This window comes from Colobus angolensis, unplaced genomic scaffold, assembly GCF_000951035.1.
Source record: "Colobus angolensis palliatus isolate OR3802 unplaced genomic scaffold, Cang.pa_1.0 Scaffold50, whole genome shotgun sequence".
Taxonomy (NCBI): Eukaryota; Metazoa; Chordata; class Mammalia; order Primates; family Cercopithecidae; genus Colobus; species Colobus angolensis.
The window spans coordinates 5,781,379-5,796,376 of record NW_012118488.1 but is presented as its reverse complement, the minus strand read 5'-3'; the positions used below and the strand labels follow the sequence as shown (position 1 = coordinate 5,796,376).

The 14,998-nt window shown below is 42.9% G+C and overlaps 1 protein-coding gene across 3 annotated transcripts in view; it reads left to right on the top strand.

Moving 5' to 3' along the window:
• CA10 (carbonic anhydrase X) overlaps positions 1 to 13,573 on the top strand; it is a 560,843-nt gene extending 547,270 nt beyond the window's left edge. For 2 of the 3 annotated variants that reach the window (XM_011959997.1, XM_011959996.1), the window contains exons 8-10: positions 7,896 to 8,050; positions 10,277 to 10,451; positions 12,293 to 13,573. In XM_011959997.1, the coding sequence (XP_011815387.1) occupies positions 7,896 to 8,050; positions 10,277 to 10,451; positions 12,293 to 12,315 (353 nt within the window). In that variant the 3' untranslated portion in view covers positions 12,316 to 13,573. The remainder of the gene's footprint in view (positions 1 to 7,895; positions 8,051 to 10,276; positions 10,452 to 12,292) is intronic. The other variant, XM_011959998.1, reaches the window with a different exon arrangement.
• The last annotated feature ends 1,425 nt before the right edge of the window (positions 13,574 to 14,998 follow it).

Sequence of the window (14,998 nt, the reverse complement as noted above, 5' to 3'; positions counted from 1 at the left end):
CATTCACTCTGTCCACTTCCACAAGCCAAAGCAAGCCATATGGCCAAGCTCAACATGAAAATCCTCCCAAGGAGACGAAGATGAGGAAGAAGTGAACATTTCCTGAAAAATACTCTATTATTCCATGGTGGAAGAGCAAGAATCCAAATACGGGTCTTCCTGGGTACTGTTTCCTCTGCTTTTCCTTCCTATCATGCTTTCTCCCTAAGGAGGAAGGAAAGCTTAGGTCCAGGGTCTTAAAACTAATTGCAATGAAGATACTTTCATATTCCATGAAACTTATCAGCATGTTTCTCTTAATTCCAACTTTGGTTCAGTTTGAAGAAGCATCTTTTTGCTGTTTGCATGTGCCTCCACTTGAAAGGGACATATACTAACCACAGAACTGATGGGAACTTTGGCAGTTCAAGCCCATCCTGACCTAAGCTCTCTCCAACTCCTGCCTGGCCCTGAACATGGTACCTCCAGTGGAAATCAGTCATTCAGATGGACACAGTGACATTGCCATTATTGACATAGTCACCAGAGAAGGCACAGAGATTAATTCTAGAGGGGGTTGGTCTTCTGCAAATCTGCCCTTTGAAGGTCATTGTAACAAAAAGCCAATCTAGGAATTTAAGCAGAGTGACATAATCTGCTGACAAAAGGATCGCCTCAATGCTTGGTTGAGAATACATTACAAGGGGTAGAGTCAACAATAGAAGAGGATTGCAGCAACCCAAATGATGAGACGATGGCACTCACCATGACCAGGCTGATGGGGATTGGCAGGGAGATGGTGAGAAATAATTGGGTATATTTTAAAGAAAATGCCAAGAGACCAGGCACAGTGGCTCACACCTGTAATCCGAGCACTTTGGGAGTCCGAGGCAGGTGGATCACGAGGTCAGGAGTTCGAGACCAGCCTGACCCCATCAGGTCAGGTCAGGTCAGTAGAGATGGTGAGACCCCACCTCTACTAAAAATACAAAAAGTAGCTGGGCGTAGTGGCACGCGCCTATAATTCCAGCTACTCGGGAGGCTGAGGCAGGAGAATCACTTGAACGTGGGAGGCAGAGGTTGCAGTGAGCTGAGATCGCACCATTGCACTCCAGCCTGGGCAACAAAGCAAGACTCTGTCTCAAAAAAAAAAAAAAAAAAAAAAAAAAGCCAAGAAGTGTACTGATATATCTGATAATATGTCTGATGTTTTATGTGAGAGAAAGAGGGGAGTGAGGGATGACTGTAAGGCTTTTAGTCTGAGCAACTGCAAGGAAGACATTTTCATCCACTGAGATGGGGAGACTGTGGATGAAGCATATTCGTGGGTGGAGAGGAAATCAGAAGTTTTGAACATGTTCAGCTTGAGATGTTTATAAGGTACCCAAGAAGAGGTGTAGAGTAGGCAGTTGGATATATGAGTCTAGATTTCAGGAGAGAGAACTGGAGATATAAATGTGGAAGACGCTGGCATCCAGATGGCGTTTAAACGTTGGTGAAATCCTGGGAGTAAGAATAAATAGAGAAGAGAGGCGGGACATGTCCTCACTTTTGAAAGAGCAACTCAAATCTCCATGACTTAGGATTGAAAAATCACTTCTAAAGATATCTTTAAAATCCCACCCTGGAAGAGGCTCCCACGTGGCTGCCTCATCGGCTCGCTGAGGTGGTGCAGGGAGCTGCTGCAGGCATGGAGGCAGTGGGGTGAAATCACAACATGGCAGCTGGAAGAGACACAGTCCATTTGCCCAGTTTGTAGGATTGGACACAGAATGAATGACCAGGAAAAAAAGGGGAACTGTGCAAAATCATTCTTTTGAGCCAGTTAAAAAAAAAAAAATTAATGCCAGGAAATTCATACAAGGAGTAAAGAGGGAGAATCTCGCCAAGAGGATTGGGAATTTTGGAAGCTAAATGTTATGCTGGTAAAGGCACCACACCCATGGGAGGCAGTGTGTTCTAGTGAAGAGAGATCTGGGCTCCTATCCTGGCTCTACCACTTCCTTTTGTTGCCTGACCTCAAGCAACCTTCTAAACACCTCCCCCATCTGTAAGAGGAGGATATTAATGCTGATGTTGAGATGCTTGGCGTGAGAATCAAACAAGGTAATGAGTCAAATGCCTGAACAATGAGCGGTTATAAACTAGGTGTACAATGAACGTGTATTTCTAAGTTGTCCTAAGGTACGTGACTGTCAAATCCAGCTTCCTTCAGGGCAGGAGGCAGGTTGCTATGATGCCAAATAAAAATTATGTTGAAGGTAAATGCAATACAGGACACAGAGTCAACAGAATTTACTTACTTTAAATGAAACACCACTCCTGTGCTTGAATCCATGCAGTGGATGGTAATGATTTAATGAGATTCTACTACTTTCCTTGCAAGCTTAGATTTCATGTGTCTGAGTGAAACTTATAAAACACTCTAACTGGGACTGACAATGAAAGAAACCAGCCTGAACTAAATTTGGGCTGAATTTAGAAAGTCTTCTAAAGAAAATCCATTTTATTAAAGTCAAATTCCCCTTCAACAGATTGGAGGTTAAGACTGAAATCATGACATTGAAAAATAGATTTTCTGAATGGATTTTCTGGAGGAGATACTGATAATTTACTTGAGGTATTTTAATTTTTTAATGTAGTGTATTGGAATAATGCTAATATCCCTCATTTTTCTTGTGTTAATTAATTGGCATTAATTAACAGAATCCCAATTAAATAAAAGGTAGTATTCTTATTTTATTATCTACCCGATTTCAGTAAGCCAGCATTATTTTTTAAAAAGAGATTTTATGCTATTTTCAAGTGGCTAAACTAGCGACTGATGGAGTGTAAAGAGGCTTCTTAAGTGGGTAAGAGGGAATCGTTATTAGAACACTGCATATAAAACACTTTCTTCCAACATCCTAGGACAGTATTATTTTGGTAGCTTCATTCTCCTTCAATCTCACAAGCCCCATTCATTTCATGGGTAATAAATACAGTGGTGAGCTTTAGTCCAATAAGAATCCAAAGGATCACAAATTTCAAATTTAAAAAGGTATGGTGGCCGGGCGTGGTGACTCACGTTTATAATCCCCGCATTTTGGGAGGCAGAGATGGGCAGATTACCTGAAGTCAAGAGTTCGAGACCAGCATGGCCACCATGGTGAAACCCTGTCTCTACCAAAAATACAAATATTAGCTGGGCATGGTGGCAGGCACCTATAATCCCAGCTACTCAGGAGGCTGAGGCAGGACAATCACTGGAACCTGGGAGGCGGAGGTTACGGTGAACCAAGATCACGCCACTGCACTCCAGCCTGGGCAACAGAGTGAGACTCCATCTCAAATAAAAAATAAAAAAAAAGAGATACGGCTATTGTCTTAAAGTATTTCCTCTAAGGAAATAAAACCACATCACTGAAGGCATCTGGAGGAGAGCTTTCAAATACAGCGTTTTGACACGTGGCACAAGCCCCTTAAAGCATTTTTTTCAGTCGTACCTGTTTATAACTGCTTTACCTCCCCCAACCCCCAGATATTCTATTCAGCTAAAAGATGAATGTGTAGGCCAGGACAGACCAACTTGGAACTGCCTTATACTTCTCAGTTCTTTGGGAAGTGTTTTATGCGCCGCTCCTCAGAGGACACAGTGTTAAATGTGATGAAATATCACCAAGGAGTTTAAGCACATTGCTCCTGGTGCCTTTCTCTATGCTTAATTGAACTTGTACTCTCATTTCAAAGGAACGGCTTTGGAAATGTTTTCACAGAATGCGAAACGCAGCACACCACTTTCCATGTTGCAATCTAAGTAGTTACTCACGTCAGCAAGGAACAGAACAGGAGCAGCTCACCTCCATGAATCCAATTCTCAGAGGCCCCTTTTTTCATTTATTGTTTGTGTAAAACAAAATATCATATTACTTCATTCTTTAGTAATTGCCTTTTTTCATTTCAGTTGAATTTGCCTCAGAATACAAGGGGAAATGTCATTCTATATGAGAAAATTGCCAAATAGTTCCATATTGATCAGGAACAAGTCCAGTATTGATCTCTGAAACTGCCGTGCCTTGTTCTCATTGGAATAGTTCTCTTTGAATGGGAACTTCATAAGCAGGAAGCCGGGCAATATTAAATCTCATCAGTGGTCCACATGAGTAAGCACGATGCGTTTAACAGAGGCTGCCTGTTAAATGCAGACTAAAAAAAAAAAAGCTCAGACTGAGGGAAAGTTTTCCCCCACCCACCCCATGTGGTCCTAGGCATTTTATCACAGTGTACGTCTCCTACAAAAAGAAAAAGTCAGCTTGGGAGTTGTAACCATGACTAAGAACTCAGTATAAGATAAATCACAGGTTCATCAAGAACATGTCAAAAAACCAAAGGTTCAGCTGTCAACTTCTGCAGTCATTTGAAATAATAAAATTGGGTGACAAACTACACACATATATTCTACACTTATTGATCATCCAAGATCCAAGGAGTCTTCCTTTACTGTAAAGATATAGCCAACATGCCTGTAATCCCAGCACTTTGGGAGGCCAAAACGGGCGGATCACGAGGTCAGGAGATCGAGACCATCCTGGCTAACACGGTGAAATCCCGTCTCTACTAAAAAATACAAAAAAAAACACTAGCCGGGCGACGTGACAGACGCCTGTAGTCCCAGCTACTCGGGAGGCTGAGGCAGGAGAATGGCGTAAACCCAGGAGGCGGAGCTTGCAGTGAGCTGAGATCCGGCCACTGCACTCCAGCCTGGGCAGCAGAGCGAGACTCCGTCTCAAAAAAAAAAAAAAAAAGATACAGCCAACACATACAAAATTACAACACTGTCATACAAAAAATTTGGTCTGCCTAAGATAAATTTGGCTAACAAGCTTATTTATGTTGAAAGATGTTTTTGGATCCTAATACTTGAAGATGGAATTTTCCAGGACTGTCTGGTACCCTCAAGTAGGAGGTTACATTCTTTTCCATGAAGGAAGAATGATTTGCTGGCAAAGCTACCATTAGAACTCAGACTTGAATTAGGACTCTTGACTTGACATCTAGGATTTGCCCTTTATAAGCTATTTTCTCATATGACAGGTAAATAGCTGATAGAGATATGAGAGAGGGAGGAAAGAGAAAGAGACAGAAAGAGGGGATAGGTAGAGAAACCCCTCTGTAAAACTATTCATGAAACTTGATTTGAACATCTGTCCTCACTTCTACCAATAAACATCCTTAAAGCAAGCAGAGGCATGCATGATCACTCCCACCGGCCTCTGAGCTTCACCCCAGATTTGCATCTTTGTTCACAAACAACCCTGACCTCCTCTAGATCTTTTCCATCCTTACTCATGAATAGAGCCATGGAAGTTTAGAGAGAAGAATCACGCTTCTGGTATATTGGTTCTCAGTCTTCTTTCTGTCTCTAATGCCCAGACGATAATGCTGACAAGAACCAAACAATGGTTGTCTGCTGGCTGCTGCATGGACAAGATAGTATGTGACTAAAAACTAGTTCCTGGCCTAGTTAGCCCTAGAAAACACCCCAGCATGCCTTGACATTAGGGCTGAAAACTTCTGTTTTATTCATGTTCTTTTCTTGGGTCCTTCTGCTTCTGTCCTATCAAACATACCAAGCAAGCTTCAATAGAGAGAAAAGAAGATGCAAAAACTTTAGCCAGTGTCTTTCAGATCCCAATACCTAACAGACAGACACTGATTCAACGGCAGCCTCTGAGACAGCATGATGAGTCCTGAAAACAAACATGACATGTTAAACGCATACCGACTCAGCAATGTAAATATGAAGGTGCAGGAGTCTTTGGTATGGAAACATGGTAATACCATAGGGAGATGGAAACAGGGCAGGCAATCTCACCCTAATGTCTTAGGGTGTGACACATGGGGGCGGGGATGGTAGGCAGCATGTATTTAAGCTGAGGACGCTGACTGGAACCTCAGAGATGCTTCCCTTCATCCGACAGATGATGTCATCTCTTCCTCCCTTGCTTTTGCCCAGCACTGCTGGCAAGCAGAGCTGCTGAGCAGAAACCATTTCATTCGTTCATTCAAGCAGTGTTTACTATACACCCAGTATGTGGTGGACTCATGCTGGCATTTGGGGGCTCAGAGATAACAGATGCAAACCCTTCCCCTGAAGGCGCACAGCTTAGTAGGGACAGTCAAACAGGTAAATAATGATTGGCAAGCTAATTCAGTAAATACAGTGAAAGAGGTGGGCACTGGCCCAGCTGGGGAAGCCAGGGAGTCCTTGAGGAGAGGAACAGTAGTTATCCCAGGGAAGCAGGGCAAGGGCACTCCAGGGCAGGGCAGGAGGACATGACAAACCTGAACCGCACCTTGTGCTAGGTGCTTGAGAAGCATGATCCTGTTTATTCCTCAAACAACCCCATGAGCCAAGTACTCCAAACATCTGCATATTACCATTGTGGAAACTGAGGCTCAGATGGTTACCTGTGGGTCCAAGGACACACGGACAGTGAGCAGCAAAGTCAGCGCTCCAACTGAGATGTGAGTCTAAAACTCACTCTCTCCACTCTGGGTCTTTCCAAGTTCTGCTGTGTGAGGATACAGAAAGGGCAAAAGGTAGAGTATATGTATTAACAAGATTTGCAGAAAGAATACAGTGGGGAATGAAAATGTCAGGAGAGCAGAAGCTGCCTATGTCCTCTGATGACTGTTGCATCTTGGAGAGGGAGTGGACACAGAGGGATCTCCTGGCAGGACCTCAGTGGATGGAGTCTGGGGTATCAGCACTATGGTGTTTTGGAAACTTGCTGTGTGAGAGAAATCCCTGAGCATAACCTTTGCCTCTTGCTCCTAGCCTACACCACACCTCGGCCCCCAATATTTTCCACAAATATAGGTGCAGCACAAAGGCTGGTTATAGTTTCAAAGAAACAAAACATGTTCCTTTTCTTTACTCCAGTCATGCCTGGAATGCCTCTCTTTCTACTTCCTCCTTCACTCCTCCCCACCACTCCGAATAAAATAAAATGCAATAATAACAGCATGCTAGAGTACCCAGTGTGTTCCTCGTGCGAGCTTGGTTAAACATATCACATTGACCTTTAACAAAAATGTGCCGAATGCTTCCTTCTCTTATTCAATATGTTAATCTTCAGGCCAAACCACCATTAGAGCAAGCCTCATTAAGTACAGATCTGATCATGCTGCTCCCTGGCTTCAAACCCTTCAGTGGTTCCGCATTGCCTCCGGATGAAGCCCAAACTCCCAGTAGCGCTGGAAAGACCTTCTGCTGTGGCCTGTGCTGACCCCACCAGCCACATTTCTCACAGCAGCCCTCCCTCCCCTTGCATCTCCACATCCCCCTGCAGCTCACACTCCATCCGTCCCCAAGTACACACCACTCTTTCCATGGGTCTTTTTCTAGCATTGCTCTATCTACAGTGGCCTTGACACCCTACCCCACTGCCAGCTACACATCGATGACCTTCTGCTGTTAAAGATGCAGTTCAAGTCAACTCCTCGATTCATTCTTTCCTCAGTCCCCCGCACCCCCGCCCCAGACAAAACTCACAGCCTCTCTCTGGCCCCAGTGCAGATTGAGGTCAGTGTCTCTATGATGCCTGCTGCAATCACTTAATTATTTCCTACTCACTTATACCTGGCTTAGTGCCTGACACATATTAGGGATTTAAGAGCCAGTCAGAGACAAATGCTGATATCCAATATTAACTTATTATGTTGGCCTCTGATATATATATGTGTGTGTGTGTATATGTGTATATATATGTGTATGTGTGTATATATATATGTGTGTATATGTATCTATGTATATGTGTGTATATGTGTACATGTATGTGTGTGTATGTATGTGTGTATATGTATGTATATATGTCAGCAATACCATCCCTTTCTCAAGAAACCTAATTTTTAAGTCTTCTTTCCTTCTCTAGATGATGCATATTTACTACAGGGGCTTAATATAGAGGAACTATATCCAGAGACCTCTAGTTTCATCACTTACGATGGGTCGATGACTATCCCACCCTGCTATGAGACAGCAAGTTGGATCATAATGAACAAACCTGTGTATATAACCAGGATGCAGGTGAGTTTCTCTCTGGTCCTTTAGCTAAAGGGAAAGAATGATGTAAAAAAAAAAAAAAAAAAAAAATCACTGAAGTGTGGAATGCCTATTCTAATAGTTTACTAGGACCACTATAACAAAGTCCCACAAACTGTGTAGTTTAAACCAACACAAATTTATCGCCTCACAGTTCTGGAGACTAGAGGTTCAAGATCAAGGTGTCGGCAGCATTGCTTCTTTCAGTGGGATGTGAGGAAGAATCTGTTCCATGCCTCTCCCCTAGCTTCTAGTGGTTTGCTGACAATCTTTGGTATGCTTTGGCATTTAAAAGCAGCACCCCAAGCTCCACCTACATCTTTTTTTTTTTTCTTTCTTTCTTTTTTGAGATGGAGTCTCACTCTTGTCACCCAGGCTGGAGTGCAGTGGCCTGGTGGAGTGATCTCGGCTCACTGCAACATCCGTCTCCTGGGTTCAAGCTATTCTCATGCCTCAGCCTCCTGAGTAGCTGGGATTACAGGCACATGTCACCATGCCCGGCTAATTTTTGTACTTTTAGTAGAGATAGCGTTTCACCATGTTGACCAGGCTGATCTTGAACTCCTGACCTCAGGTAATCCATCTGCCTCGGCCTCCCAAAGTGCTGGCATTACAGGCGTAAGCCACCATACCTAGCCTCTACCTCCATCTTTAGAAGGTGTTTTCCCTGTGTCTGAGGCTCTGTGTCCAAATTTCCCATTTTTATAAAAACACCTTCTGTATTGCATTAAAGCCTACCCCCAATAAGCTTGTCTTAGCTAATTCCATCTGCAATGACTATTTCCAAATAAGGTCACATTCTGAGCTACTGGGGGTTACCAGTACCTTCAGCTTATGAATTTCAGGGGTACATGATTCAACCCATATGCCTGGGTTTAAAAAGCCAGCATCCAAAAGGCTTAACCTGAGCTAATTATAGAAGCATCTCACCTGTTGCAGTGGGAAAAGACAGCCATTAGTTCCCAGAGTGTATTCTACAACTAGAGTGTTCAGAAAGCAAGCCAGCAAAATGGAAGATGTCATCATGCATTTGAAAAAGGTTTTAAAAAGTTAAATAGATTCCATTGTTGAAGGACTTCTGAGGTCCTTCTTAAATGCTAATACATGTGTCAGTCTTCAAGAGCAAGTGGTATGATATGTAGCGTTTCGCACCCATATTTGAATGTGGGGTTTTTTTGGATCATCTCGCAGAGTTAGTACTCCTCAGTACTCGACGGAAGGCAGGTGGGTCCTCCTGTGTGAGCTTGGCTACACGGCTTATTGTGCTCTTCGGCCTGTCACTCTACCTCTATGAAATGAACACTCCTCTTCTTTATTGAGAGGGGGATAAATTACATGAGTTTGCTCCAGCTCTGACATTCTACGACTGTGAGAGTCTATAACAAATTAAAGGAGAGATGAGCAAAGGAAGCAGAAGCCAATCTCCTTGATGGGATATGCATTCCCACCCGACAACCATTTGAACAATTTGAAGTTCCTTATCCTATCTGTATTGATGGGGACTCACTAGGTGACAGGCAACAGCAACTCCCCACTTAAGCTTAGAAAAAGCATTTATTTGAGAGCTACCGGGGCATCTTAGAGAATTCAAAATCAGAAATTGACATCAGAAATTCACTGAAATGGGAACCCCAGAAACGCTTTCTCTCTGCTGTCCTCTTCTCACCACACATTCACTTCATTCTTCTCTCCTGCTAGAGACCGTCTTCTTTGGCCTCACAGTCCTGTGGCAGAACAGGGCTGCAAACAGTCCAGCCACCTGGCCCTCATGGTCTCACAGAAAAGAAACCAAACTGGTCCAGCTTAGTTTAGCTCTGACCCACGGACCAATCACTATGATCCGGGTAATACCATGTGGGAATCATGGAGTTATTGAACCAAAGAGTATCAAAGAAAGAACAAACCCTGGAGAAACCTAACCAGATTTACTCCTTTTATGGATGCTGCATTTGAGGGTGACAGAGCAAAAGTGACTTGTTCAGAGGCATACATAGGCTAGTAAGCTAGAAGCAAGGCTGGCTTCATGCACGGAGGCATAGTGGGCCTTCAACTCAACTGAACCCATGGAAAAAAGGGACTCTGTGGGGCTTATGCAGCCCTTTCCTCATACAGCTGATACCACCTAGCTTGGCCACTGTCTCTGTGGTCTTATTTCTTCCCTAGTGCATTTAAGAGGATGGTTGGATCTCACAGCTACTTCTCTCTCCTCAGATGCATTCCTTGCGCCTGCTCAGCCAGAACCAGCCATCTCAGATCTTTCTGAGCATGAGTGACAACTTCAGGCCTGTCCAGCCACTCAACAACCGCTGCATCCGCACCAATATCAACTTCAGTTTACAGGGGAAGGACTGTCCAAACAACCGAGCCCAGAAGCTTCAGTATAGAGGTGGGTGTGGTGGCTCAGAGAGTGGAGGATCTAGGCCAGAGCTCAGTCTCTCTGCTTAGACCTGTTCTTAAAGGCCTGGCATTATCTTCTATCAGAGGAATGATGATTATAAATGACAATAACCATCATGCTCCATTTGCATGGTGGTGAAGGTCTTAAAAGTTTTGATATATGTGATATAGATATCTGTATGAACACATCTAGGTAGGTGGGTAGGTAGGTAAGTGGGTGGGTGGATGGATAGATGGTAGGTAGATGGCAAGGTATAGAGGTTTGATATATGTGAGATATATAGATATATAGATATATAGATATAACCCTTAAATACATATATCAAACCTTTAAAACCCCTGTAGATCAGGCAAGACAGCTTCTTTTTATTGCCATTTTATAGAAGAGCCCAGAAAGGCTGATGCTCCCAAGGTTATCTGTTAGAACAGGACAGCAAAAAGCATTAGAGCTTTTAAGTATATGCAAGAAAGACCCCCTTTTCCCTAGAAGGTTAACAAATACTCTAAAGGGTAGGTCATTAGGATCCAATGGGATAATTTGTGAGTGTATCTTTGCCCAGTGCTATGTCCCTAGAAATGGTTATTATTCCTACTAAAGGGGACATTTAAGGTGACATCTGCCTCCTGTAACTCTGTGATCCACACCCAGCCCTCTCTCTCTTCCCTTCTGCATACTACTAAACATCTGTTAATCATTGTGGTAAACATTCAGTGTAGAAAGAGGCAAGATGGGGTCTTGGAGGGCCCTGGACTGGAAATCAGGACATCTAAGTCCTGGGCCTGGTTCTAACAAGCTGTACAAACCCAGCCACATTGTTTACCCCCTAGACCTGGCTTCTTCATGACAGTTCCTATGCCATCTACTTCACAGCTTGTTAAAGGAAGCAAACAAGAGCCTGGATGGGGAAGCCCTTTGTAGCAATAACATGCTCCCCAAATAGGAGGGCTGTGGTTATTACCAGACAGCTTTTAAAAGCAGCCTCCACCACTACTCCTTGATCCTCCACTTCATTCTTCCTACTTCCCCCATGTTCCCTTCTTTTTTCTCTCTCAGATACACTTGTGTGCCCAAACTACATATTTTCCACTCCCTTCCAGCCAGAACTACCAGAAAAGTAAATACCTAACTCATTCATTGCTGCTTCTCCTTAGTCAACACCCCTGTATTTTGTTCCTAGTATGTGTCAGTTAGTTGGGTGATGGGTGACAGATAGGACCCCTAGCCACACAGAGCATATGGTCTACAACAGGAGTCTACGCACTTTTTCTATAAAGGACAGAGTAAATATGTTCAGTTTTGAAGCCATAAAATCTCTGTGGCACTCTGACATTGTAGTATGAAATCAGCCATTGATAATATGTAAAAAATGGGTATGGCTGTGTTCCAATAAAACTTTATTTATAAAAACAGGTATTGTGCTGGATTAGATGTGTGGACTGTTTTTCCATCCCTGGTCTAGAGCAGTGTCATCCGCTAGAACTTTCTGTGGTAATGGGAATGTTTTCATGATAGGTTGATTACCATCCTACATTGTCCAATACAGCAGCTACTAGCCATATGTGGCTATTGAACATTGGATGGGTGACTAGTACAATGATGCAACTAATTTTTAAATTTTAATTAATTTAAATTTATAGTATATTGGTCAGTAGAGGCCTAGAAGGTCATGGAGAATTGGAAGGGGGTAGTTGGAATGCATATAAGTAAGCAGGTATTTACAAAACAGTCCTGTCCCCTCTGGAAGAATTCCCTAAAACTGTGCAAATTAATTGAGTATGCCTCATTTTATGTTGAATGTGTGATTTTTTTTTCTTTCTCTCTCTCTGCAGTAAATGAGTGGCTCCTCAAGTAGGGAACAAAGCCAAGAAGAATCCCACCTCAGTGAAATGCTACAACTGTGAATTGACGTAACCTAGAATGTCCCCCTTCTTGCTTCTCTCTCCTTCTTTCCCCTAAGCCTCATATCATTCTTGGGATTGGCCCTTTCTTCATGAAAAGTGTCTGCAAAACCATGGCAGAGGAATACATCTCTCACACACTCACAAACGCACAAGCACTTGCACATACATGCACACACATGCAAACATACCTACACACACGCTCTTACAACCTCCATCATGGGAAGTCAAGTTTCAGAAACAAAAGTCTCATTCATAAGGTCTTAGAAGCAAATAACCAGTTAACCTGATTTCAATTTTGATACTGTTTTCCTGAACTAATAAATCTACCCAATGAGACTTTTCAGCCTTTGTACATACAAAATTCTTCCAAAAGAGAGAGAAAATACAGCTCTGATTGCATCAAACGGACTTTGCATCAAGTAATTTCAGATAGTGTCCTAGGATCCTTTGAGGGTGCTGGTAGCAGGTGAGCAGGACAAAGTTGACCAAGGACACTTATTTCTAGATTATGATTCTTCTGTTTACTCAACAATTTAAAAAGAAAAAAAAAGGACAGACATTGAAGAGCTACACATTGTATATATATCACCACAGACTATAAAGAAATGGAATTATTTCCCTCTTTGTCACATATCTGTAGTAGGATTTGCCAAGATCAGAAATGACCCATTTGCTGTTTCTTGTTTTCCAAAGGTCATACATTGTGTTTGGTTATTGTTACCAGCTCAATAAATGTGTTTAACGAGTTAATTTCATTTTTCTGGCTTTGGTCTATTCTCCCTCCTTACAGGCTAAGCCCTGGCTCCATGCAACTGCATTCTTTGATTTCACTTGTTCCTTCATCTACATGTTTTGTTCATTTGCAGCCAGTTTTTACTGAGTTTGTGGCAATCAGGAATGCATTTGCTAAGCAAGTATAACTTTAATTCCACTCCATGGCTCGATCATTCACATGAGGTGAGCTTCAGCCTGAGATAGCAGGCGACAGATTTCTTGCGTTTCAAAACTGCCATGCCCCCCTGTGATGCTCCCGTGAAGGAATGCACTTTGCCTTGTAAGTTCCTGGGAAAGGGGTATCTTTTCTCTCGAGGTGCAGCCAGATCGCACAAAGTACAAACGAATGCCTTTCTTTTCTTGTTTATAATGGTCACTCACTGTGTTTGGTTACTGTCAAGAAATCAATAAATGTGTTTAACAAGTTACCCAGTACCTATGTCTGACTTTATTGAGAAAGAGGATGCTCCCTGCTGAAGTCTCTGAGTCCTGCTGGGTGCAGGAGCAATTGCATACGGGACTGACAGGGCAGCCAGAACAGCCTATCTGGCCGTTCCCAGAGCCAGGTAATTAATACCCTGTTGAGAAAACATATAGGCTTAGCTGCTGGAAGAGAATACTTGGATGTTTGTTTGGTGGCCAAATTAAAAATAACTTTCATCTCTCCTGTCACACTCTCCTGCAAGGGGGAAAGCTCAGGCAAGGAGAGTCTGTGCAAATGAGAACATTCCCAAGCATATGAAAAACTTTAGCCTAGTGACTAGATGGATTGACAAGGAAAATTTCAAAACACTCCGTTATTTCATATTCAAAATAATATACGTAACTGGATTTTATCTTTTACTTTTTGCGTCAATGTCAGACACACGGCAGCCTTAGCTATGATGACATCTAGGCCTATTTCTGAGCAATCTTATTTTTCCAGAGAACCAAATATTCACAAAGGTTTAGGGTGAGCAGGTGACAATCTTTATTTATGTGGCTTGCTGCTGCTTCTGAGGTAGAATCTTCCTTATCCTGCAATGGCAGGCAGCGATATAGTATAACAGCTGAAGAATATGGATGGTAAATCAACTTTACTCTGCCTCTTGCCTGCTGTGTGACCCTAGGCAAGTTGCTTTACTTCTCTATCGGTACACTGGGGAGGTTAATAATTGCCTCTATGAGTTATGAGGCTTCAACACTATGTAGCTACTTAAAGCAGCTTGCACAATACCTGCAATGACTGTTCTATATAATGGTACCAATAGTAGAGCATTTGTATGACCTGCCTATTAAAAGTTTATCTGAATCATATCATGCCTTCCTTTACAGGGTGGTAGTAGCATCAATCACAACAAGGACACCAGAGTGACATCAAAAAAAAAAAAGCAATAGATACCCAGCAGACTGCACATAGATAAATGCCTGCGATGTGTTGAGGAAGACAAGGAAAAGCACAAGTGAGGAAGGAAAGCAGACAACTGGGTTTCTAGGCCCCACCCCATCACAGCATCCTCTCTGACACTGGGCAAGTCAACTCCCCTCCCTGGGACTGAGTCCTTATCGACAAATGGTTTGCACAAGACGACCTCCCCTGACCTTTGCACTCTTCATTCCCCCAACTGTGCCTCTCATTCAGTTCTTTGGTCCAGTGAGAACAAAGAAAAACTCAGTCTCTCACCCCTAGTGTCCCTGGGCATAGGCAGACTTTCACCTTGGCCAAACAGGACTCAAAATGGGGCAAACTGGCTCCTGCCTCTGAACGCCCCTTTCTCCATACTCACTAGATTTCCCAAACTATAAAAAGAAAATATAGTCACTTTGCCCTCACAATATGTGGGAGTAATAAAAAGACTAGCTAGATTAGTACCTCTCAAA